Raw genomic sequence first — 25,563 nt, forward strand, 5'->3', positions numbered from 1 at the left:
GCTATCAATAATAACACAATGTACAAGTTACTTGAATGATGTTTAAATATATATTCCTGGAAAGATTACAGCAAGGAAGAGGCCATTCAGCCCATCAGGTTAGCACTGGTTCTGCCAGTCACATCTCCTTGACTCTCCCTACAGACCTGCAAATCTACTTCCATGTATTACCTTTGCAAGATATCCATGACCTTAACCACTAGCTATTTCTCCTTGTGTTACTTTTGGTCCTCTGGTAATCACCCTCATTCTCTCTCACCCTCTTTACCCAAGAGAAATGTTTCCCTCAATCTGCTCCATCCACAAATTTACCTGTCAGATCTCCTCACATCCTCCTCTCTTCTGAGCAGAACAACCTTAGCTTCTCTAGTCAAAGATTTTTCAAAGCCTTCACATCTTTCTTAATAAGTGCTGCCCTGAACTGGTGAAGTTCTCCAGTTTTGCCCAAACCATGTTTTATAAAGTTTCATCATGATTTTCTTTCACTTTTATTCCACTAGTCAAGAGGAAGGTAGGCATTGGGAAAGAGTGGGAAAGGAGAGAGAAATGTTGTTGAATGTGCAGGGGGAACAAGAGTGGTGGACATGAATATGGGAAGCTGGAGTGAGGCAAGAGCAAAGCATCCAAGAGCAATAGCAGTGGGAAGAGTAGAGAGGATAAGGCGGAGACATCAATGAGATAGGTACATGGATAGGGAGGTTTTGGAGGGATATGGGCAGGTGTTGGCATGTGGGACTAGCTCAGTTGGGTGCATGGTTAGCATGGACAAGTTGGGTCGAAGAGCCTGTTTCTGTGCTATATAATTCTATAACTCCGAGAACGTATTTGCATAAATATAAGGAATTGGTTTTGAATGCAAATTATTGAAACAATTTTGTAAACTCCCAAATCATCGCTTCTTATTTTTAGAGCTTTTCAGATGATCACTTCCTTTGCATCAGAGTCACAAGCTCCTCCATCCACAGTCATAACTCCAAACCAACAATATTCTAAATATTATGAATACTGTTCCCTATGTTCTCCCACTGATCTTCGTTCTACTTGGCTTATCTAATTTCTTCTTAACAAGTCCAGCAATTCCCAATACCTTTCTGTTGGACAAGAAACGTATCAAGAAATGCTTAAAAAGCTATACCAACAATGCTTACACCACTTTCCTACCCCTTCCAACTTTATCCTTTACCTTACAGGTTCCAGAACAGTTCCAGTAATCCAAGTTTTTAGGAAGCAAAGAGAATTGTACAGTATTGAAATAGTAAATTCAGACTAGCTGGTCTATGTCAGAATTTACTGTATTTGCCACATAAGAATCCATCCATCTACTGCATCTTATTAATAGCAGAACTCTCTATTTATTTATTTTTCACATAACTATCTTCATATTAAACGCCCCTATACTCTGGATCACAATCATCCCACACGATTGACAGCTGTATAACTTTACCAGTTTATCATCAAAATCAAACTTTAAAAATATTAAACAGATTACAAATAATTGTTTATACAATCTGTTTAACTCCAAATAAAATCTGCACACAAAAGGAAGTGAAATAAAATACCTGTTGTCATGACAATGCCAGCAAGCACTTTCCTCCTTGCATGTGGGGAGGCGAAGTTGTCAGTCAGTTCACTGAATTTATCCACAACCAATCGAGCCACAGCATCTGCCAGCACCTAGTCAGAGGAATGAGGTCAGACATTTAGGTCATATATTTGCAGTACATTGCTCCCAACCACACTTTTTTCTGCTGCATTGTTTAATTAGTCAGAACTATATTTTGATTGGAATGATCAAACTAAGGATGCAATTAAAAGTTATATAGCATTGATATGTGAAATGCAGAATCGTCTGACCATGGGTAAGTATGTTTTGCAATTACCGTATAATATAATCTGGCACTCTCATATTGATCTTCTTGCTTCTTCAGTTCCGTTTATAAATAATACTTCTATATTTGAATGCAAGCGGTAACTAGCACTTTCACCACTTAGATCACAGTTTAATCTCAGCCCAGAACGAGGAGAAAAATATTCTGTTGTTTGCAGATTCCAAAGAAAAATAAATCTGTGCAATCTTTATAGAATTTCACTATGATATGGTCTGACACCACCAGGCAAACCAATTCAACACTACTTGGCCATCTCATTTTGATAGATCGCAGCATAGTATGAGAAAATGGAAACTGCGCAGAAGGGGATATTTGGTGTTTATGAAGGGATATGCATATGGGTGGAATATCAAGAGCTTCACTGTGCATCTGAGCTATAACTGACCTTAAATACTTAAATGGGAAGAACTATTCCCCAGGACTAGCAGCACTCCCCAATGAGTATAAAAGGAAAGCATGCCTGCAGATTTTACAGAAGACCAAATACCTGCTTCACATCTTCCTTGAAGAATTGAATTTTAACCATGCATTACAGTACTTTTGTATTTGTAATCGTATGATAGATATAGTTTCTCTTTACTTAAAAAGCAAAGTGTGGGAGAACTCAGTGTGTCAAGCAGCATTTGTGGTGGGAAATGGAACGACCACACTTCCGGGTTGGAAACTTTTCTTCCAGCACTTTGATTTTTGTTCAAGATTCTAGTATCTGCAGTTTTGTGTCTCTGTATTTTTCCTTAATTGTCGCATCAGATCCCACTGGATTGTAAAGATGGGCTTGTGTTTCTTCCTGTCACCAGTTGTTTTCTTCTCCTCATCTCAAACAACATGTAGAAAGAACTTATGGACCTCTCCGACACCACAATTGAGTCCATCTGCACAACTGTATCTGCCACATCTCTTTTTCATTTTAAAATCAAGTTTTGACACGGATATCACCTGCCCTGGCTCCAAACACATCTCCGTTTCCAATTTCTCTTCTGTCTCTCTACACCTGCTTTCCATGCTCATCTTTGGTTGGTTACAAACTACGTACAGCACTGTGCTTACAAACAAACATCACCTCTAACCTTTCTTTTCTTGTGTTGCCACTTAGCATTCCCAAACCTTACCTCACAACCATCTTCAATTAAACACTGGAATCTGTGAATCCTGCTGCCGCTGCCACTCCCACAGCAATGACTTGCCCCACAGCTTGTTGCGGGGTGGCTGCCTGAAGGATTACTGTTGGCTGAGATGTGGGATCAGGGCTATACCCTGTTTGCCACAGTGAGAGCTGGTTATTGCTGTGGACTGCTAGGGGCTTTTATTGATAAGACCATCTGGACCCTAACACTTCCCTTTTTCACAGCTGTTAGGTATGATAGAAGGAGCTGTCTCCCTGACTTCTTGTTTAGCTGCACGTTGCTCTCCAGCCCATGGACTTCTCTACTGTAATGAGCTCAACAACCAATATTTACTATTGAGCTTGTTACTGCTGGGGAGATGTGAGAAATTGTAGGATATTGTTGGTCTGTCAACAACTGAAGAAACTGTTTCAATTCTTGAGCCCTGAGCCGCACATCTTAGTACTGGGCAGCCGCACTGTTTACCTGTCCAACCCTCTCAGGTAGCCCCTCCATACAAAGTTGTGGTGATTCATAGTCCAGGAACACCAGCAGACGGCATATATTCATACTAGGTTCCCAGTACACTAGTGCGTACAAGAGGGAAGGGCAACACTTCGTGCCAGGTTCCTGTACGCAGGTTCCCAGCACAACAAGCTGCAGCCTGGAGGGCAAATTTATATTAGGTTCCCAGCAAGTAATAATTAGAAGGAACAAGGATTCACACAGGTTTTCAGTACCATGCAAATGCAGATATCTTTTTTAAAGGACAAGGAATTACGTAGCCATGATTGTTCAGATTGGAGGACCAAGAGTAACAAAATAACTCAGTTGAGTAGTGCTTAATCCAGTTCAAGTGTACTTTGGTTTCCCTTATTTCCTGGCCTGAGTTTCATAGTTTCACTTGATTATCAGTGGCCTCTTTATTCGCGCTTCCCAAATGGCTTTAATAAGGTAAACAAAATATCACTTTTGGATTCTTCAGGAATGTCTCCAAGTTCATTTGACTAAGTGTGCACATATTTTGTAAACCAAATGCGTGAGAACATGCAAATTATATCATAATCTGATTATGGGATAGGTGGAATTATTCCATCCACCAGATTCTTCCTGGCAGGTGAAAAAAATAGAATATTTAATGATAGACACAAAGTGCTGGAGTAACTCAGTGGGTCAGGCAGCATTCCTGGAGAAAAAGGATGGGTGACGTTTTAGGTCGGGACCATCTTCAGTTTGAATCTGCAGGTGGTCCCGACTCGAAACGTGACCCAACGTCTTTCTCCAGAGATGTTGCCTGACCCGCTGAGTCACTTTGTGTCTATCTTTGGTGTAAACCAACATCTGCAGTTTTTTGTTTCTATATTTTAATGAATACCCAGTTCAACTCAAGCGGAACTGAAAACCCACAAAAAGAGATGGAGTTCCATATCTTGTTGCACAGCATAGACAAAATATCCTAATATGCAGCTTCCAATATATTAGTGCAGATATATATTCCAATCTCCAATTGCCCAAGCATTGAAATATTTTACAGGATGAACTGCAAGTAATTATAAAAACTGGCTGCAAAAGCAACTGCTAATTGGTGTTTTGAAATCAGTATTTTTGTGTTAGTATACTATTGTTGGAGAATGTGGCAGGTGTACATTAATTGCACAATGTGTTGAAAGCAATATAATAAAACTGTTGCATAAAATGCAACCCATGAATTTAATCATTTTAGACTCCTAACTAAATGAAAGGGAGCCAGGCGCACATTTCATGGTAAATTAAATAAATATTTAATAACCTAGAATTAATTAGGCAATTAACCAGCTGTTATTCACACTGAATCATTTTCTCGTGATGAAAGGTTTCCCTTGATTAAAGGAATTAGGTGATCCATACAAAATACTTTGCACTCATGAGCATTTCTACCGTTACAACATTCATCAATATTGCAGCTAAACTGGGTCTCTACTTCAGGGTTTTATAATTTGTAAGTTTTATTCATGTTTGCACCTTATCAGTGTAAACTCATCATTTAAATCGACTTCACTGTGGAAAAGAAACCTGGCTTAGGTTGTTTATACTAATAGGCAGCCGTTATAGTAACGGGCAACTAAGGCTGAGTAGTGACGGGAAGGACTCGGCAGGTAAGCCCGGCTGGTCGCCGACGCGGACCGTCAATGGAGGACCCCCCCTTCGCAGATTGCTCACCGCGCTGCGGTCCGGGAATTGCTTGTCATGAACAGTCGATGGAGAACCTACCGTAGGACTGACACCACGAAGAATGAGGAGGGACGTGGAACATCGAGGTCGGAGCCGCAAGGATGAGGTCACGAAGAACAAAGGAGACCCGTCGTGGGGGGCCGCTGAGAACAAGAGGGACCTGTGGTTGTGGTGGGTGGGGGTCAAAGAAGGGACCAACGATATTCAAGAGTACTTTGTAACTTTGTCTACATCTGTGGCGACTCTTTTGTGTACTGTGTATGCAAAAACAAAGACTTTCACTGCACCTTCACGGTACATGTGACAATAAAGTATCAATCTATCTATACAACAGCATATTCACTCCATTATAGTACCAACAAATCAGAATCATAGTTGTAATTTGGTTACTATGTTTCGTCATACACTGAATAGATCCATTTGAATGTAATAGATTTAGTACCAGCCCAAGTACTCTACTGCTAACAAATGATCAAGGGTTTTGTTCTTCAGTTTCTTACTGATGACATTTTGCAAGTTCATCCACGTCATTTTGTTGGAGCCTCAAATGACAAACCACCATCCCAGGAATTATTCTTATGAATCTTCATTGTCCTTTTTCAAATGCAACTTTAACCTTCCATAACTAGGGAGACCTGACGTGCACACAACATTTAAGATGAGGTCTCAGGATGCTGGAGTAACTCAGCAGGTCAGGCAGCATCTCGGGAGAGAAGGAATGGGTGATGTTTCAGGTAGAGACTCTTCTTCAGACAATTCCTACACATTTAAGATGAGGTCTCAGGATAAGGCCTCTAATAATGGAGCAAGATGTTTCCACTCTTGTATTCAAATCATTTGCATAAAGGCTAACATATTGTTCTGCTTTCCGAATTACTTGCATCAGATGCATATTAATTTCTCAGTGATTCAAGTACAAGGGTCCAGCTCCAGCTGAACACAACATCTTTTAAATTCGTACCATTTATTCTATTTTTTTGTATCAAATTGAAGAGCTCACATCTTCGCACTGTACTCCGCTATTGATAGCCTTGAGACACAACACCTCGAAGCCCTGGCCATTGTAATTGGAGATTTCAATCAAGCCAACCTCAGGGGGCGTACAATCAAAGTACTATCAGCATGTCTCTTGTCCCACCACAAACTAGCACACCCTCAACTATTGCCACACATCCACAAAAAACGTCTGGTGGGCCAGATATCATATAATGACTTTGATAATTGTTTTGATGTGTTTATGCTTTATTCTTAATTGTTAACTGTATGTTTGTGTTGTCATTTGTGAGCGGAGCACCAAGTCACATTCTTTGTATAATAATATATTCCTTTATTCGGCCCACACCAGGGAAATTTACAGTGTTACAGCAGCAAAGTGGATAGCAAGAGAGCAAGAGATCATTCATTATAAATAAAAGAGACATAAATTGTCGTTAGTTTTCTGTGTGTTCTTAGCTGTTATTGTTGACTCGTCTGCTGGGAGCAGTGCTGGTTGTGAAGTCTCACAGCAGCGGGAAGGAAGGACCTCCTATATCTCTCCTTCATGCACTTGGGGTGAAGGAGTCTATCAATGAAGGAGCTACTCAGTGCAGTGACAGTGTCCTGCATGGGGTGGGAGTCATTGTCCAGCAGTGATGTTAGCTTTGCCATCATCCTCTTCTCTCCCATCACCTGCACTATCAAGGGAGCAACCCAGGACAGAGCTGGCCTTCCTGACCAGCTTGTCGAGTCTCTTCCCATCCGCCGCTGAGATGCTGCTGCTCCAGCAGACCACTCCATAGAAAATGGCCGATGCAACTACCGTGTTGTAGAAGGTCCTTAGGGGTGCCCCCTGCACTCCAAAGGACCCGAGTCTCCTTAGCAGATAAAGTCTGCTCTGGCCCTTTCTGTATAGCGCATCGGTGTTTTCAGTCCAGTCCAGTTTATTCTTGAGGTAGACACCCAGGTACTTGTAAGAATCCACCCTCTCGATGTCCATTCCCTGGATATTCACCGGTCGGGGGGATCTGCTGCGCCTGCGGAAATCTACCACCATCTCCCTAGTTTTCCCCGCGTTGATCTGGAATCAGTTCCGCGGGCACCAGTCCACAAACTCCTTGATCAGTTCTCTGTACGCCCTGTCCTCGTCACCCGAGATGAGGCCGACGATGGCAGAGTCGTCAGAGAACCTCTGTAGGTAGGAGTCTGCAGAGCTGTGCCTGAAGTCCGCAGTGTACAGAGTGAACAAGAATGGAGCTAGCACTGTTCCCTGTGGAACCCCAGTGCTGCAGACCACCCTGTCTGAGACTAGATCCTTTGTCCTCACATGCTGTGGTCGGTTGGTGAGGTAATCCAGAATCCAGGATGTGGGGTGGTGATCCACTCCTGCGCGCTCCAGCTTGCTCCCCAGAAGCCCCGGCTGGATGGTGTTGAATGCACTGGAGAAATCAAAGAACATGATTCTCACAGTGCTATCCATAGTATCCCAATTATATGAACATACTTGGGCAATAAACGTATCCATTCATTCATGACGAGACGGGGTACAGAAAGGAGATCAAGAACCTCACAACCTGGTGCCAAGAGAAAAACACCTCTCCCTCCATGTCAGCAAGACAAAGGAGATTATGATTGACTTCAGGAAGTGAAGCTGTACACCAATACATTGATGGTGCAGAAGTAAGATGGTCAAAAGCTTCAAGTTCTTAAGATTAAATATCACCAGCAATTGTGCTGGACCCGCCACATCAAAGCTATGGCCATGAAAGCACACCAATGCCTCTACCTCCTTAGAAAGCTTAGGAAGTTCAGCATATTTCTAGCAACCCCCCTACTGGTGCCCTGTAGAAAGCTGCTTATCGGATGCATCACAGCGTAGTTTGGGAACAGTTCCATCCAAGATTGCAAGAAATTGCAGAGTTGAGGATGTTGCCCAGACCAACACACAAAACAGTCTCCTTTTTATTGACTCCATCTACATTTCACGCTGCATTAGCAAGGCCATCAGCATAATTAAGGACGAGGCAGGAGGTACAGATGTTTCAAAATGCATACCTCCAGATTCAGGGACAGTTTCTTCCCACCTGATATCAGGCAACTGAACCATCCTCTCACCAACTAGACGGCGGTCCTGACCTCCCATCTACCTCATTGGAGACTTTTGAACAATCTTAAATCACACTTTACCTTGCATAAAGTGTTGTACCCTTTATGTGAACACTGTGGAAGGTTTGATTGCAATCATGCAAATGCTTTTCTTTGGCTGGATAGCACACAACAAAAAGCTTTTCACTGTATCTTGGTACAAATGACAATAATAAACTGAACTAAATGAGGTTTAAGGTGAGAGGGGAAGGGTTTAATAGGAACCAGAGGGGCAATGTTTTGACACAAAGGGTTGGTGGGTATATGGCCAGAGGTGGTAGTTAAGGCAAGTAGTATCACAACATTTAAAATTCATTTGAACAGGTACATGGACAAGCAAGGTTCAGAAGGATATGGACCAAACTGTTAGATGGAGCATCTTGGCTGGTGTGGGCGAGTTGGGACGAAGGTCCTGTTTCCATGCTGTATTACTCTACAACTCTGTGACTTGATGCTCCCATGTGAAGGAACCAAAGGGATCACAGGCCATCTTATTAACCACCCAATAATATTTCCCACGTTGACTGTGCAATGTTCTCTATTTATTTCTGAACTTTGTCTTCATAATGTAATGATTATCTTTCTAATGACTTAATCTAATCAGAGAGAACATGCCCTGCAAAGAATGTCAAAGTGTGACCTTTCAGGAAGAGAAATATCAAATTCAAACAAAGATTTTACAAAGGAATCTGACTTTGGAAGGATGAGACGTCAGATGAACATAATAGTTCTAAGGTATTTACGGGTGTGTGCATCACATCAAGTCTAATATGTATCCCAGAAGTGGAAACATTCCATTTATGCAAGACAGTCATGATTACCGTGTTTAAAGCAAACAGAAGTATCACACAAATTCTAGGTAACTATTTAAATTGGATGAAATAAAGAAAATAAACCATGCATTTAATAATAGTAAGACCTGCAAACGGAAATAGTAAAAAAAGTTTACAAGTAATGCAAGAGCTAACATTAAATATTTTGGCTTCTTTAACTTTCATTGGCACAACTTTGGTCCTCGTGTTGATAAACAACAATAAAAGTTTCCAAAGGTGATGGGAAGACTGGAGGAAAGACTAGGTGCTGAGAGCTCTCTTATACCTGCATTAAGGAGGCAATTAAATACACCTAAGCAATTACAAACACCCATGAAGCCATGTGTCCCAAACATTATGGTGCCCTGAAATGGGGGGACTACGTATAAACACAGCTGTAATTTCTACCTGGTGAAACCAAAATGTATAAAAATGGCATTTATTAAATTCTGACAATGTGCACTTTAACCACATGTGATTTTTTTTCTATTACAAATTTCAAACTGTGGAGTACAGAGGCAAATAAATAAATGATGGGTCTTTGTCCCAAACATTAAGGAGGGCTCTGTATATATGTGAAACCAAGGAAATTTCTCCGATGGAGGGAAAACATGTGGCAAATGGAATAAGGTCCTAGGTAGTGTAATTTGTGACCATGTAGTTCTGACATAGTGGGACATGTTCAGCAGTTCAGGCTATACATAAAGGGGGAAAAAAAGGCAGATGGAAATGGTTCTGATATAGACAGGAAGTGAGATCATGTTATCGAACGGTACAAAGTTTGATGTTAAATCCAGAAGGTAGCAATGTGTCCAGATGGAGGATGAAGTGATGTTTCTCGAGCTTGCGTGGAGCTTTTTGTAAAAGAGTAGGCGGTCACAGACAGTGAGGTCAGAGTGAGAACGGGATCGTGAATTAAAAAGGAAGGCTACAGGAAACTCAGGACCATTCTTGCAAACAATGCACAGGAACTTTACAAAGTGATCATCTAATCTTATTTGGTTTCTCCAATATAGAGAAAGGTCATATTATACACAGTGAATACAGAAGACAAGGTTGGAAATAGTACAAGTGAATTGCTCCCTTTGGAAAGAACGTTTGGGTCCCTGGTAGGAAGGGATGATTCAATGGACAGGTGCTACACCTCATGTGGATCATATGAAAGTCCTAAAGTACAGGGGGTGGTAAGCAGGGATGGGAGAGTATACAAGGGAGTCACAAAGGGAGCAAAATGCTGAAAAGGGACGCAAGGTGAATTTATGAATGATGGTGGAATATTGATGGAGCTGGCGTTATTATAAAGGATAGCACATAGCATGTGGAGGCAGTGAGATGGAAGATAAAGACTATGGGAACTCTAGAGTCATACAACCTTACAGTAAAGAAACAGGTCCTTCAGCCCAACTCATCCATGCCAATCAAGATATGCCATCAAAGCTAATCCCATTTGCCTTTCCCTCTAAACCTTTCCTATCCATGTACCTGTCCAGTTGTCTTTTAAATATTGTTATTGTATCTGACTCAACTACCTTGTCAGGTTGCTCGCTCCATATACCCACTGTCCTCCGAGTGGAAAAAGTAGCTCCTAAAGTGCCTATTAAATCTTTCTCTTCTCATCTTTAACCCGTGTTAAACATTTATGCCATAGTTGTTGCAAAGCATTACAAACGGAAGCTCATTGGCACCCTTTTGTATCAAGTTACAAATACGACTCAATTTTTCATTTCACACTGTTCGGAAAATCTATTCGAGGGATATGGGGAGTCAGGTTTACAAAAATTAAAAGAAGCATCTTGTGTGACGATCTCACTGACTGGCATGAGGAAATATAAATATGAAGTATCATAAAAGCAGAGTTTTTAAAAATAGAACAGGGATTCTGGGGTGATCTGATACACGATTTTATAATTAGGAAAGGAAAAGAAGATTGATGGGTGCAGCGCAAGGGGACATAGATCATGCAACATGAGAGGCAGCCATATGTGAACGTGTCAGCTCTGAAAGATTCTCCAATTAGTACAATAATTAAAAAGGAATGGACAAAACAAAACAAAAATGGTAATATAAACAGGTGGTAACTGTTTGAATTTCAAAAGCAAGTGTCACCAGCAAACATCTGAACGATATGACCCATGCACTTGTCAATATGTCTACACATACAGGGAACCGTTTTTATTATATCTGTAGTATTTAGAATTATTTATTCATTTAAAATGCAAAATCTTACCTGTGAAAGCAAAGATTAATATTGTACACCTTTCAAGTGCAAAAACAAATTGTAAAATATTTTTTCATACATTTTCATACATAGTTCAAGGTGCAACTATTAAGATAGCAAGTAGAAAGAGGCCAAAAAAGTTTTTTTGCACAAACCCTTGCCAATGATAATAGGAATCATGAAGAGCCAAGAAGACAATTTGCATGGAGACCAAAAAAGGCACAAAGTGGTAGAGTAACTTAGTGGGACCGGCAGCTTCTTTAGAGAACATGGATAGGTGACAATTCAGGTCGGGACTCTTCTGAAGAAAATATTGCCTGACCCACTGCATTACTCGAGAACTTCCTGTCTTTTTAAGACAATTTGCTTGTCAATTTTGACATACTTCTGGAAAACATTTGATAAATATTTATCCTAACACTATGCCCTCTATTTATAAAAGAAAGAGAAAACACTGCACTCGGCGAGTCAGAAAGCATCAATGGAAAGAGAAACAAGAGTTAACGTTTCAGGTCAAAGATCATCGTTAGAACTAGGAAATCGAGAAAACAAGTGATTTTCAGAAAAGTGGTGGGTAATGGATAGAACAAAGGGAATATGTATGATAGGGTGAGGCATGTTTGCAGTGATGATAAACTGTGGAGGACATCTGGTTGCTGTGCTAATGGGGGCAGCCTAATAGGCAGGATAAGGTAATAAGTGTTGCATCTCCAATTACCTGAGCAAGTTTCATAAGAGAAGTAGTTGGTGGGGATGGAAGAACGGACCATGCAGTCCCCAAAGGGAATCGTCCCTTCCAAATGTTGAAAGGGAAGGGGTAGAGAATGTGTCTGGTAGTGGAATCTTTTTGGAACTCTCAGGGGATCTCTCTTTGCTCTGTCAAGGTGATGAGAGCAGGCACGTAGGGAATAGATGAGATATGGCCAAAGGTTCTATGAATGGTAGAGAAAGAGATCTTTCAGGGCTGAAGTTAAACATTTTACTTTTGTTTCTTTGTATTATCACCTTTTTATTACCATAAATTAATGATTGGAGGAACACTACAACTTATCCCCAACAGAGTGCTGGCCTTCCCCTGTCGCAGAAGTTCTTTGTTCCATCCATTCTCTTATTCACTCACCTTCTCTGCAACCTAAAATTAATATGGTTTTCTCCCTCTTTACCTCCTCTGATGAAGGGTTTTTGACCTGAAACATTAATTCTGTTTCCATTTTCATGGATGTCACTTGACTTGTTGAGTTTTTCCAGTTTTTACTTCGGATTCTCAGCAAATGCTGTTTAAAAAGAATTAATTCTAGTCCTCTATTATTTTGAGAATGGTAAGGCTGATTGCTGTATGAAACGTATTTGTATCATCCTTGTATGCACATTACCAGTATTTTGTCTAAGACTTTTATCCTAAATGTTAACAAAACACTAATTTGTGTTAGTAGGTATAATGTTTAAATGCAATTTTCCTACCTGAGGCAGGTGAAGCTGAAGTCCTTCACTAAGAATAGGTTGCCGTGATGGAGTTGAGTCCAGTTGCATGTTAAACAGAGTTTGAAGAGTTGCTTGAGCGGCACGAGCCTTTGCCAACTTCTTGTTTCTCCCTGACCCTTCAAACATCTGCCCATCTACTGTCACAGCCATGATGAAATTTTTTGCATGACTCTCTCCACTCTCAGAAACAAATTCATATTTGAGTCCCGGGCGCAGTTCATTCAGGATCATGACTGGGTTCTTTCCACTGGTCATGACAAAAGAAGTTGGAGTAATCATTGCTGACTGACCTACAGTATTTCCTCCAGCACCACAAGAGACACCAAAAGAATTATAGTCACCTGAATTGAAGGAACCATCTCCATTGGACCCGAAGAGGTAAGGATCATCTCCTTGTGCTGGGGTTTCAAACCCATTAAAGAGAGTATCTGGGAAGTCAGAATGATCTGAAGTAAAGTCTGTATCAACATTCAGCATCCGACCCATAGCCAAGTGAGCCTCAGAAGCATTTGGAAACTGGACAAAGGACCTCAGGGCTTTTTCAGCTACCTGTAACTTGGCTTTTTTCTTGGTAGGTCCAGATCCTTCAAAGTTTTGTCCATTGACCTCAACAGCCATGATGAAAACAGGAGCATGGACTGGGCCAGACTGACTCAGCAACTTGTACTGGAGGCCTGGTTTAATTTCATTTAATTGCATAAGTGCATTCTTTGGCAGAATGGGACCTGGCGCTTTCTTCCTCTTCTTAGCACGAAACTTAGGATGCGGGTGCCCATTATTGCCCTCTTCCAATGGTCGTTTTCTGTTAATGGAGGAATTGCTGCCATTTGAAAGCTGCGTCTCACCAGGAGTTTGATTGCTTTCCTTAAGAGAGACGTTCTCCAGATTACGATTCTCTTTTACGTCAGTGCTGCTTGAACCTGCAGTGCCCAGAAAGAGCAACTTACAAAACCTTCGTTGTAGGATCTTGTAAATGTAAAATTTAAAGATTCCTCATCTTTTTTTGTAACAGAATGAGTGATGTGTCTGATATTCATCTTAGAATCGGAGAGTTTAGATTTAGACCAATGACAGAGTGCGAGAAAATAGATTTAACAATTAAATTAAAAAATACAAAAAAAATTAACAACCTAAAGTAGCCCAAAATGGTAATGAAATCCCAAGCATAAAAGCAGTAGATAATATTTATTTGGAGGGGGCAGGAGGGTGGGGAAGAGTAAGAATATTAAGATTCAATGTTATCACAATAAAGGGTTCTACACTCAATTATTATGTTTTGACCTCAAGGTAAACGATTAAATTACTGCAACACTAAAGCAGTTACCAACTTATATTTGAAACACCATATATACTTGAAACGTAATAATTAGTAATCCATTTGCTAAATACACCTGACTATAAGAATTTTCACCTTTCAACATTAGTGCATTCTTCCAAGATGCCTTCTAATATTTTCGAGTACAGAGAACTGGCAGGTCTCCTGTTTCTTTGCCAAATCATTCTATTAATGATTGCTAGAATATGAAAATAAATATCTTGTACGAATTCACTACCTGCTTTATTCCACTGTCTTACATAAAACGTATAATCATAGGGGGAATGATCAAGCTGTGTTCTACCACACCAATGGCCAGTGTCATCAGGGATCCTGAAAATACTCTTTTGAAGATGTTTTCTTTTAATATAGTTACATAATTATAGATGTGTTATGTTAGAAAACCTAACCAAAGTACATTTCTAATATAGGAATTACAGAATTAAAAAAATATATTCTTTAGAGAATAGCTTAATTTATTTAAATTCCCTATCTGATCATATATATATATATATATATATATATATATATATATATATATATATATATATTTCAATGTAACCAATGTGAGCTGCTAAATTATGTGTTTTGATGTCTTATTTTCTTGAAATCTAAAACTCTGTCATCCATTTACACAACATGTGTGCAAGTCATATTATCATAGCACACATGAAAAACAGGAACACATACCATTGAGTGCATCTTTGGATTGAATTCTGGTTCTTTACCCATAAGGAACGTTAAATCATTGCATATATTACCTATTTGAGTTCAAATTAGATATCAGGTAGTACTTATTGACCAAGCATGTCCATTCATGTGTGATGGAGAGTGTTGAGGGGTAGCTTGGTAAGACCACAGGGTTCCCCATACACATCATCTCATTCCATTCACAAAGTTGATAGAATATCAGTCAAATTTTCATTTATAACATCCTTCAGCAAAAGGTCCATAGGTTACTCATTTGGAGCTCAGAAAAATGCCAGAGTGGGAATTCTTAATACCACAGGGGAACAGGAAGGGCTAAACCTGATGGACTAACATTATAAAAGACAACATTGAATCACGTTCACTCAACAGTCGCAATTTGGTCACCACAAACACATGACTCCAATTTCCCCATGTTTACATGCACGCCTTAACGTATCTGCTTGCTGTTGACGACAAATTGATCATGAATTATACTGTTTGTTATAAAGATACTGTCAATACAAATGAAAGGATATAATAATTATGAATTTCAGTTTATAGTTTTCCAAAAATAATAATTATGTGCCATAATTGTAAGCCATATATTTTATACTTTGATTATAAGTGTTTGGGTACAGAAAGCAAATGCATTTATAAAACATCCGCAGCAAGAATACATGAGGCATTTGCATGAAGATCTGGATCTGACATTAGAATAGGCACCAGCTCATCATGCAGAGGTATTTGCCAACTGATGATAAATATATTCTTTTAGGCGATAGAGCCAATTTTCACGACCATAATACTAAAGACTGAAATTTAAGAATATACCAAGATTTAATTTGAGATTAATCACAACAACTAAAATCACAAGACAAAAGTTGCAAAAGAATGAATAGAATGACATTGACAATTCATATTAAATATATGTTCTATCTAATAATAGCAAATGAATGAAAGTTACTTCAGTAAGCATGTTCACGCGAGTAGATAGTGAAACCAATGAGTGGACTTTCCTTTCTTTTAGCTCATTTACCAAATTTTTCTTTTCAAGGCAAACCAACAAACATATCACAATGCAACAATGCCGAAGGCTACAATACATTTACCACAACTGCAGCACAGGAGTAATTTAATTTGCTTAGAAAATTCATTTGAAATGGCAGAGAACTAATTCTAAGTTTATTTCTTATTCTGCAGCTGTCTTATTTGGCCTCAAATATTTTATTTGGTTTAATATAAGTTTTAAATACATTTGGTTAATTCGCTATAATTTTTTTTAAATTCAGCCTTAACAGCTGAAAGAAAACACTATGTTCATGCATTCATGCTCACTGAGTTAGATGTGTGAGAGCTACAAGGAATAGCTGCTGCAAGAAAATTTCACCAATATGAATACCCACTCTGGCAAAGCATTATTAGAAAAGGTATCTCGACATAGAAGAATATTCTGGATCAGATTAATAACCCTTTCTAAAAGAAGCAAAATTTGTTAAAAAATATAACTCAATACAACATAGATCTATGAATGACATTTGAAAAGTGCGCTGCAGGCAAGTTATTACACTAAATCACCAATGTAAATGGGTCACTGCATTTAGACAAATATATTCTGTGATATGGCAAGTCATCCCAAGCAACAGCACCACATATTGTTTAGTTCCTGTTACGCTCTCAGTGCTTTCCTATTAAGCACATTATATTTGATGTTGTTTGTCCAAATTGTCACGTATAATAATTGTGACGGGTTATCAAAACATGAGCAATTTTTTAAGAATGCTGAATTTCACACGTAATTTAAGTGGCGAATCTGAGTTTTCTGTTGGATGTAAACAGTTTAAAAAGTGAAGCTTTTTTTGCTGGTCTAACTCACCTCGTGTTTTGGGAGGATTCTGGGCTCGAGATAACACACTATTGGAAACTTATTTGTGTTTGTTTAAGATAATATATGCATTTGGAATTAAATTCCCCCCAAAAGGCTTTGTTTGCAAATGATAACTAGAATGTGTGGATAAGCAAAGATTGTAAAATTGGCTTGCTCTCTGACCTAATCACATTTATAAAAGTCCTTAGGTATCATCAACAGATGAAACTGGTTCAGAAAGGGCTGTGAATTGGGACATTAGGTTTACTTTTGGCTCTGTACTTGCTAAAAACATACTTAAATGTTAACATAAAACAAAGTGAAAAATTCAAGAACTGATTGAATAAGGAATGAATGCCCTGGTTGCACTTAATAAATTATGTTAATGGAAGATATGAAGCAGAGAAAAAAAAAGCATTCATATACAGGTAATTAAACTTATTGGCCCAGATCTCATGTCAGCAAGAAATGTTGTGGGGCTAAGACAGTGGTGACATGTTCTGCTTTGCTGCATATGCTGCACCAGCACTCCTCTTGGAGTTCAACAGGGCAGCTCGAACATCTGCAGACTTTCCAGCTCTAAGCGGAACAATCACTGTGCAGAGTCCGTGCCAGGTCAAACTTGTTGAAAGCACAGCAGTCTCCATGTAAATGAATGGGAAGAACCACAGCTGAAAGATTTTAAGTTTAATTTTTTTTTTAAATTTGGTGTTTTAAAGAGAATAAAATGGTACGTTTATTTTGTTTATTGACTGTTTGTGGATGTCAAAGATGTTCACAAATATTCACTGGCCTCAATAACAGCGACAACTTTGCAATCCATGGACTGTCAGAACAGTTTTTTGAGTGCAGTTGCCTGACGCAGCTCCTATGTTGCGATTAGCCAAGTTCCCAGCTTGTGAGTGCCTGGGTCTGCGATGAAACATGCAACGCACTTCAGAAGTAATTGGATAGTGAAATCTGGACATCAAAAGATCTGTAAAATTGCTAACTATGAACAATAAAATTTCACGAAATGAAGCAGGCTGGCATCTAATTTAGCTGGCATCTAATTCATATCAAGGATGGCTAGTGCACATTTCAAACAAACACATGCTTCTACATATCCAAGCAGATTGTGTGTGGCATGTCGATATTTATGAAGCGGATTGCTGACTATCAATAAAAGGAAAAGGAAAGTAGGAGTGAGCTGGAAGTTGCTAAAATCTGCAAAGGAAATTAAAATAGAAAAAGATTAGCAATATTGGCATTTTTATTACATATCATTTTAAGTGGGGTTAAATAAAGCTGGAATAATAATGTATTTATTCTGTTCTGGGTAACACGCTCACAGACTGATTGACAACTACAAAGTCAGATGTAGATGGTCTATCATCTTAGTAAGATGCATGGAGTATGGTCAAATCAGCAGGTTGGGGAAAGGCAAGCACTCTCTTAAATATAACTTCTTTCAAAATATTTTGAAAATATTCAGTGGGTTACACATCTATTCTTAAATAATAATGACAAATACATTGATGGTGCATTTATTTTTCTTGTTGATCAAGAATCCACCCATTCAGAACTTTAATTTTGTCACTTATCTGATGTATTTTCAAATATTTAGCAATCTATTTGAACAAAGTATAAAATTACTCCCATACTGCATGTTCGCACAGTTTCATTAGCAAATAGTGGTTTTAATTTAGAAATTTATTATGTGTTATATTTAAAAATATCAAATAGTAGAAGCAGATAATCCATTTATGGTAAAACAAACTCTTGATTTACTAGTTAAATTAAAGGTTTAACTGTGAACATGAGATTAAAAACCGACCACAATTTAAAATTGTACATGTTATACAATTGTACCTGCTTCCCGGATTAGGAATGACCTGAATTATGGAAATTTGAATTTATGCAAATTCTCACATGCATTTTTAAAGCATTTTTCAAGCTGGCAATAATAATTATAGACAATAGACAATAGGTGCAGGAGTAGGCCATTCAGCCCTTTGAGCCAGCACCGCCATTCAATGCGATCATGGCTGATCACTCTCAATCAGTACCCCGTTCCTGCCTTCTCCCCATACCCCCTCACTCCGCTATCCTTAAGAGCTCTATCCAGCTCTCTCTTGAAAGCATCCAACGAACTGGCCTCCACTGCCTTCTGAGGCAGAGAATTCCACACCTTCACCACTCTCTGACTGAAAAAGTTCTTCCTCATCTCCGTTCTAAATGGCCTACCCCTTATTCTTAAACTGTGGCCCCTAATGAAAAATGTTTTGTGGTATTCATTAATGATTAGATATGATATACTTTCCATTAGTTTAATTATGGATAATGTTAAGGTGATTATTGAATGAAATAATCATGGCATGTGTATGCACAGAGACACGTACTCGTTACACGTAAGAGGAAAACAGAGGTTTCTTGCTGAGAAGTCGGGTTGCAGACAGTTCTCTCAAACTAAATCTTTATGTGACAATGGGACAGCCTGTACACTTTTTAAGCAGCCTCACTCGTCTGAACCTGTTGAGATTTAATGATTGATTTTGATGATGAAATAGAGCTGCTCCAAGACAATTTAGAATTTTAAATTTGGGAACTGCAGCTTATTTTTAAATGTTGCAAATTATGCACATTTTTCCTCCTTTTGGACGATAGGATAACAGTAACAATTGGATTATCACAATCCAAGCAAAACAGCATTTCTACTTGCCTGAATTCTCCTCAGAAATGCCTGCAATTCCACATGGAGTTGGTGGCAATTCCTGCGTAAACATCGAGGTTGCTTGTGCAAACATCCACAAACATAGAAGTCCCAAACTGACTGAGGTGCACCCACTACAGGTTTGCTAACTATGTTTCACCATTAGACTCCTCATGACTTCAGCAAGGGATTACTAACTAATTGCAGTTGATAAGAATTTACAATGAATAATCTATCCACTTTGCAGATTCAGTCACTCTATGCATTTCAATGGAGAGAACTGCTGTAAAGGCCCAGGGTTAAAGTAGATTTGATTAGATTTCATTGGTTTATTGTCATTTACTCCAGGGTCCAATGAAAGTTCTAGTTCACATTAGGATCACAGAGTGAACAATATACAAACAGTGGTGATAAATACAACAATATATACAAAGGCAAGTGCAAAAGAGCAGATTGGTGCAAGATTCTGCTGCCAAATCCAAGGAGTGCAAATGAATATAATGGTACAATTATGGAATAACTGAATGAGGTAGAGTTAAGAGTACGTGGCAGCATCAAAAGGAATAGGGTGTAAAATAGGAGATTGGTGTAGGAGTACGATAGCAGTACGGATGGTTATTTGTAAATCTGGACGTCTGAGCTTTAAAACTCATGCATCTTCTCCCAGGAGAAAGAAAGGAATAGGATAGTCATCCTAGACAATAATTCCTGTACAGGGTGGTTAGCATTTTCTGGATTAAACGAGTTTTAACTATTTAAATGTTTTAATATCTTGAAATATTTTTTAATATTTAAGTTTATTTTGTAAGATCCTTAGAAGCATTCATAAGCTTCGTAGTGCAGCTTAGCAAGTTTTTCTCTGTGTTCCCATTGGCAGGGACATGCTCTGATTCTGTCACGTCATATTACTTATGTCTCAAATGTGCAATCAGCATTCACCCTTGCTGAGACAGCTTTGTCATGGAAAAAGACTCTCTAAAAATTCCAATGAAGGTTACTGGTGCTTGGGTAGTTGAGCAGCAAGTGTAATGATATTACCCGTATCTCAGCCATCTTTACATGGGACTTACATTATCTTTATTGCAAGTGTCTGCACAGCAACATGATTATGAGGAACTGGAGAAAACGGACACCTTCAATCCCTTGTATTACAGTTAACAAATATACTAACTGCAGAAATTTCCCTCAGTCACTTCAATAACTTATCCACTCTACCTTTCCTTCTTCATTTCATTTGCTATTTGGCAGATCTGTTTCTACCCTATTATCACTTGATGTCCTGTTCCCTTTCCCACACCCACCTCTTGTTTATGTTGGCCTTTTCTCCTCTTTACCATCAATTTATTTATGCACATGTCACCCATCAATAAAGAAGATATTCCTCTCAAACATAGCACCCAAAAATGAAAAGATATTCTGCTGCCAAACCTCCTAGCCACTGCTGGGATTTTATTTTTCACTTCCTTGATTGAATCTGCCAATCTTCTCATCTTCAATTCAACTAAGACTTTGACACTTTGCAATCTCCAACCTCAGTTAATGATTACATATGCAAACTTTCCCAATTAAGTGATTGAGGTCTTCGATGTGAAAAGTTACCTCAGTTTCTATTCCCACTAACCCAAATCACTATTGCACATTATTTCCTGTAGCCATTGAACAATGACAATTATAATTGGAATTTAGTTGAATTCAGTTTCGCCTGAACTTATGAGATTTCAGACACCAAGTGCACACCTGCGTTCAATCCAACACTTGGGAGAGGTACCTAGAGGTCAGCATCTGGCTCATTGTACTTTTTGTTACAAACTGCATTCCAAAACAACTGCCTGTCAAAAAATATGTAGTCTCCACTTTTCTTCTGCTCGTATCGCAGAAAATCAAAATTTGCATGATAAGTAAAATGACACATCTCAGTTTACTGATAGTGTAGATATGAAATCTGGAAAGGTAAGAAGAATTCATTAGTTCATCAAAACACAAAAGAGAACCAGTGTAAATAAGTTTTCAATGAGTTTGCAATTTAAACTTTTGTTTTTTATAGGAATACAAAAGGGTCAGCAGTAGATCTTATGTTCACATACTGAAAAGGTCAGCATTCTTACTCATGTTTTCACCATCCTCATCATCCACATCCAAAGTAAAATATTTCTGCTGCCTTTTCGACTGTTGGTAGCCAAGTGATCTATCTGCAAGATAATGGAAGTTATCATGAAGCATTTTTGGTTCCTTATAGTTCAGGCAAATGTTACGTGGTGTTACAAAAGAGAATTTTAAAACATGGATGACATTATACTACAGTGTGCATTAAACAACAGATGTATTTACAAATATATTTAACTGAGGTAAATAATTAGAAACAAAAATATTAATTGCAATAAATGTATTAAAAAAAAACAACCCACAAATCATCATTTCAGTGAAGATTGGCGAAGGCATCACACTAAATGCAATGGTTATGTCTGACATAAAGCTGTGGGGTCAGATATAAAGTATATGCAGCACTTCAGCTCAGTATATTTGAGAACACCCCTGGACCTAATCATGAGCTCCTAGATGTACCTATGCCCGACCTCTATCTTGCTCCACACTTCCACCATGCTTGGAAGGCTAGGAAGTCCAGTCGATGCAATGCACAAATTGCAGTGGTCCGAGACAGAACTGACAGTTAGCTGCCGAAACTATGCCCTACTGAAATGGAGAAGTCCACACAATGATGGAAATAGTCAGAGCTGCGTCTAATTTACATTAACAGTTGTAGGCCACAATATCAGGAATATAATTTAGGAAAGGTCTGTGGTATAAAGGCTGTAATTCCAATGTACTGTTCCATCCTTGAAGGAATGCTAAAATAAACATTTGAACAATTATTCCACTGACATGAGAAAACATTACAATTATAGCAAAATAAAAAGTCTAGTCAAATTGAAGTTTAAATGAAATCACACTCCAGTTGTTCAACAGTGGAAAATTACAACAGTGAAAAAAAGTTGCCTTCAAAGCAGCTGTGCATGACAGACAAATTTTTAAAAAACTTGAAAGTCAGTCACATGAAGCAATCAACATCCATCACTCAATCACTTGAACTAAGCAAATTTCTCCACACCAAATGACTGTTTAAAGAGAATGGAAGATAAACATTATCTGCAGATAGCATGTGTTGATCTAGCTGGCACAGGACACACTTGGAAAAAATTGGAGAACTTTGATGCTCAAGAAAGCTCTTTTTAATAGTGGTATCTTCACTTGACACATTTACAGCTGTGTCTGAAAATGAGAAAAAAAATTGGAAGATAACAAAATTACTTTGGCATACAAATAAATTTCTAGGATAGTAATTTAGTGAAGATTAACAAACATAAAGTGAGAGGAATTGGCTACTTCCCTTGAATGTTATGTAAGTTTCCTCTGATTTTAAGTAAAAATTTCTGCAACTGAAACAGAACTTTAGTTAATCCCAAATAACTTGCACACCTCATTGCCATTGAGCGCTATAATAGCCTAGTCCATTACAACCACACAACTTCCAAAAATATAGTTTCCATGATCACAATGAATGGCGGTGCTGGCTCAAAGGGCCAAATGGCCTCCTGCAGCGCAGTTTTGGTCTCCAAATTTGAGGAAGGATATTCTTGCTATTGAGGGCGTGCAGCGTAGGTTTACTAGGTTAATTCCCGGAATGGCGGGACTGTCGTATGTTGAAAGACTGGAGCGGCTGGAATTTAGAAGGATGAGAGGGGATCTTATCGAAACATACAAGATTATTAAAGGGTTGGACACGTTAGAGGCAGGAAACATGTTCCCAATGTTGGGGGAGTCCAGAACCAGGGGCCACAGTTTAAGAATAAGGGGTAGGCCATTTAGAACGGAGATAAGGAAAAACTTTTTCAGTCAGAAAGTTGTAAATCTGTGGAATTCACTGCCTCAGAAGGCAGTGGAGGCCAAGTCTCTGAATGCATTCAAGAGAGAACTAGATAGAGCTCTTAAGGATAGCGGAGTCAGGGGGTGGTGGGGAGAAGGCAGGAACGGGGTACTGATTGAGAATGATCAGCCACGATCACATTGAATGGTGGTGCTGGCTCGAAGGGCCGAATGGCCTACTCCTGCACCTATTGTCTATTGTACCTATTTTCTATGTTTCTATGGGGCATTTTGTGTTACAGTTCTCCCCCTTTAATCTCTCTTATTTTCAAATCATACTCTTCCCTTTATAGCCATATTATTCTCCGCGTATAGCATACATGAAAGTTGTTGAAACTTCACAGGAATGCTCTCAATTAAAAGTTGACATTGAGCCAAGGAACAGAAAAGGTCGTCAGATGACCAAAAGCTTACTCAAGTGGTAGTTTTATTAAGTGCCTTAAAGGAAGAAATAGAGAACTGGCAATCAGATGTTGCTCAAGCAGAGCCAATGTCGATCAGCAAGCACGAGGATGGACAATTGGACAGTGCAAGTCAGGAGTAGCAGAGTTTTGCATGGCCTCAACCTTACAGGAGTCAAGGGAGGCTAGCTAGATGTGCACAGAATACATCTAATTTAGTTTAATAAAGGTACTGATGAAAGATTTCAGCAGATGTGCTACAGTGGGGGTAGATGTGTTAAGGTCAGTAAATGGTAGAGCAAAAAATTGGTGGTTTTAATGATGATATGAATATCCAGAACTCATTTGGAATGAAAAATAACATCAAAGTTGCAAACAGTTTGCTTTCATATGGTTGCCAGCGAGAGGGGTGAAACCAGTGGCCAGAGAATGTATTTTGTGACCAGGATGAAAGTAAATAGCTAGTCAGTCAAAATTTATTTGCAAAGGAAACTTCTAATCAGCCATGAATGAAAATTAGATGAGAAGTTTGATAATAAGGACAATGGAGTCAGTTGAGCAGGATGTTATCACAGGTTAATATGCGCGTAGAAACTTAGATGATGGTTATAATGATGACGATTACATCAATGAATGGCAATATGTAGCTGTGAAACAGGACATCCTTTTTGGGACAGCAGGACTCAAAGCATAGAAGGGAGAGAAAATATTGCTGGTAAATCTTTGATTGCAACTGGGTAGACAAGCCAAATCAGTCGAGGGCAGTCCCACTGTCTTCCATATGATTGACTGCGAGCTTGACTGAAAACACAGTATCATCTTGAATACAAACCACCAGTAATTATAATCACAAATATTTTTAACACAAACCACTGCCGCTAAGCGCAATGTAAGATATAGAAAATTGAGATTTATCGTACAAGGGAAGCCTTTCACAAGGGAACATCAAATCAGAGTTGTAGAGTCATACAGCATGGAAACACGCCCAGGCCAACAGGTTCCAGTCCTCTGGAACGATTCCTGACCGGTGATTCTTGAAAGATCACCAATTAATGTCTTCACAATCCCTACAGTTACCTCTTTCAGAACCCTGGGGTGTAGTCCATCTGATACAGCTGACTTATCTACCTCCAGACACTTCAACTTCCCCCTGCACTCACTTCTGCCCCTAATTCTCTTGAATTTCTGGCACATGGTTGGTGTCTTCCACGATGAAGACTGGTGTAAAAATCTTATTCAGTACATCCGCCATTTACTTGTTGCCCATCACTACTTCTCCAGCCCCATTTTCCAGCAATCCAATGTCCACATTTGCCTCACTTTTACTCTTTATATATCTGAAAAAACTTTTATTCTCTATATTATTGGCTAGATAACCTTCATATTTCATTTTTCTCCCCATTATTGTTTTTTTAGTTGTTTTCTGTGGGTTTTTAAATCTTCCCAATCTTCAGGCTTCCCACTAATCTTTGCCATGTTATATGCCTTCTCTTTTGTTTTTATGCTATCTTTGACTTCCTTTTGTCAGCCACAGTGACTCATTTTCCCATTAGTTTGTTTCTTCCTCTTTGGGATGAAAAGATCATGCACCTTCCAAATTACTTCCAAAAGCTCCTGCTAGGATTCCATTCCAATCAACTTTAGCTAGCTCTTCCCTCATACCTCTGCAGTTACCTTTAGTTTCGAGTCAGGATCCTTCTTCAGACTGATCATAGTGGGCGGGGGGGGGGGTAGAAAGCTGGAAGAGCAGGGGGCAGGAAATGTCTGGTAAGTGATAGATTGATACAGGTGAGAGGGGATTTGATTGGCAGACAGTTGAAGGTGCTGCTGCGGCAGACGCCTTCT

At 39.0% G+C, this 25,563-nt stretch overlaps 1 protein-coding gene across 4 annotated transcripts in view; it reads right to left on the bottom strand.

The window, feature by feature from the left end:
- Positions 1–25,563, bottom strand: part of adarb1b (adenosine deaminase RNA specific B1b) — a 194,642-nt gene that overhangs the window by 33,617 nt on the left and 135,462 nt on the right. For all 4 annotated transcript variants that reach the window (XM_078403583.1, XM_078403582.1, XM_078403584.1 and 1 more), the window contains 3 exons: positions 21,502–21,585; positions 12,815–13,755; positions 1,560–1,674 (listed from right to left, as the gene is read on the bottom strand). In XM_078403583.1, coding sequence (XP_078259709.1) covers positions 1,560–1,674; positions 12,815–13,755; positions 21,502–21,585 — 1,140 coding nt within the window. The remainder of the gene's footprint in view (positions 1–1,559; positions 1,675–12,814; positions 13,756–21,501; positions 21,586–25,563) is intronic.

Source organism: Rhinoraja longicauda, chromosome 8 (assembly GCF_053455715.1).
Source record: "Rhinoraja longicauda isolate Sanriku21f chromosome 8, sRhiLon1.1, whole genome shotgun sequence".
Classification (NCBI taxonomy): Eukaryota; Metazoa; Chordata; class Chondrichthyes; order Rajiformes; family Arhynchobatidae; genus Rhinoraja; species Rhinoraja longicauda.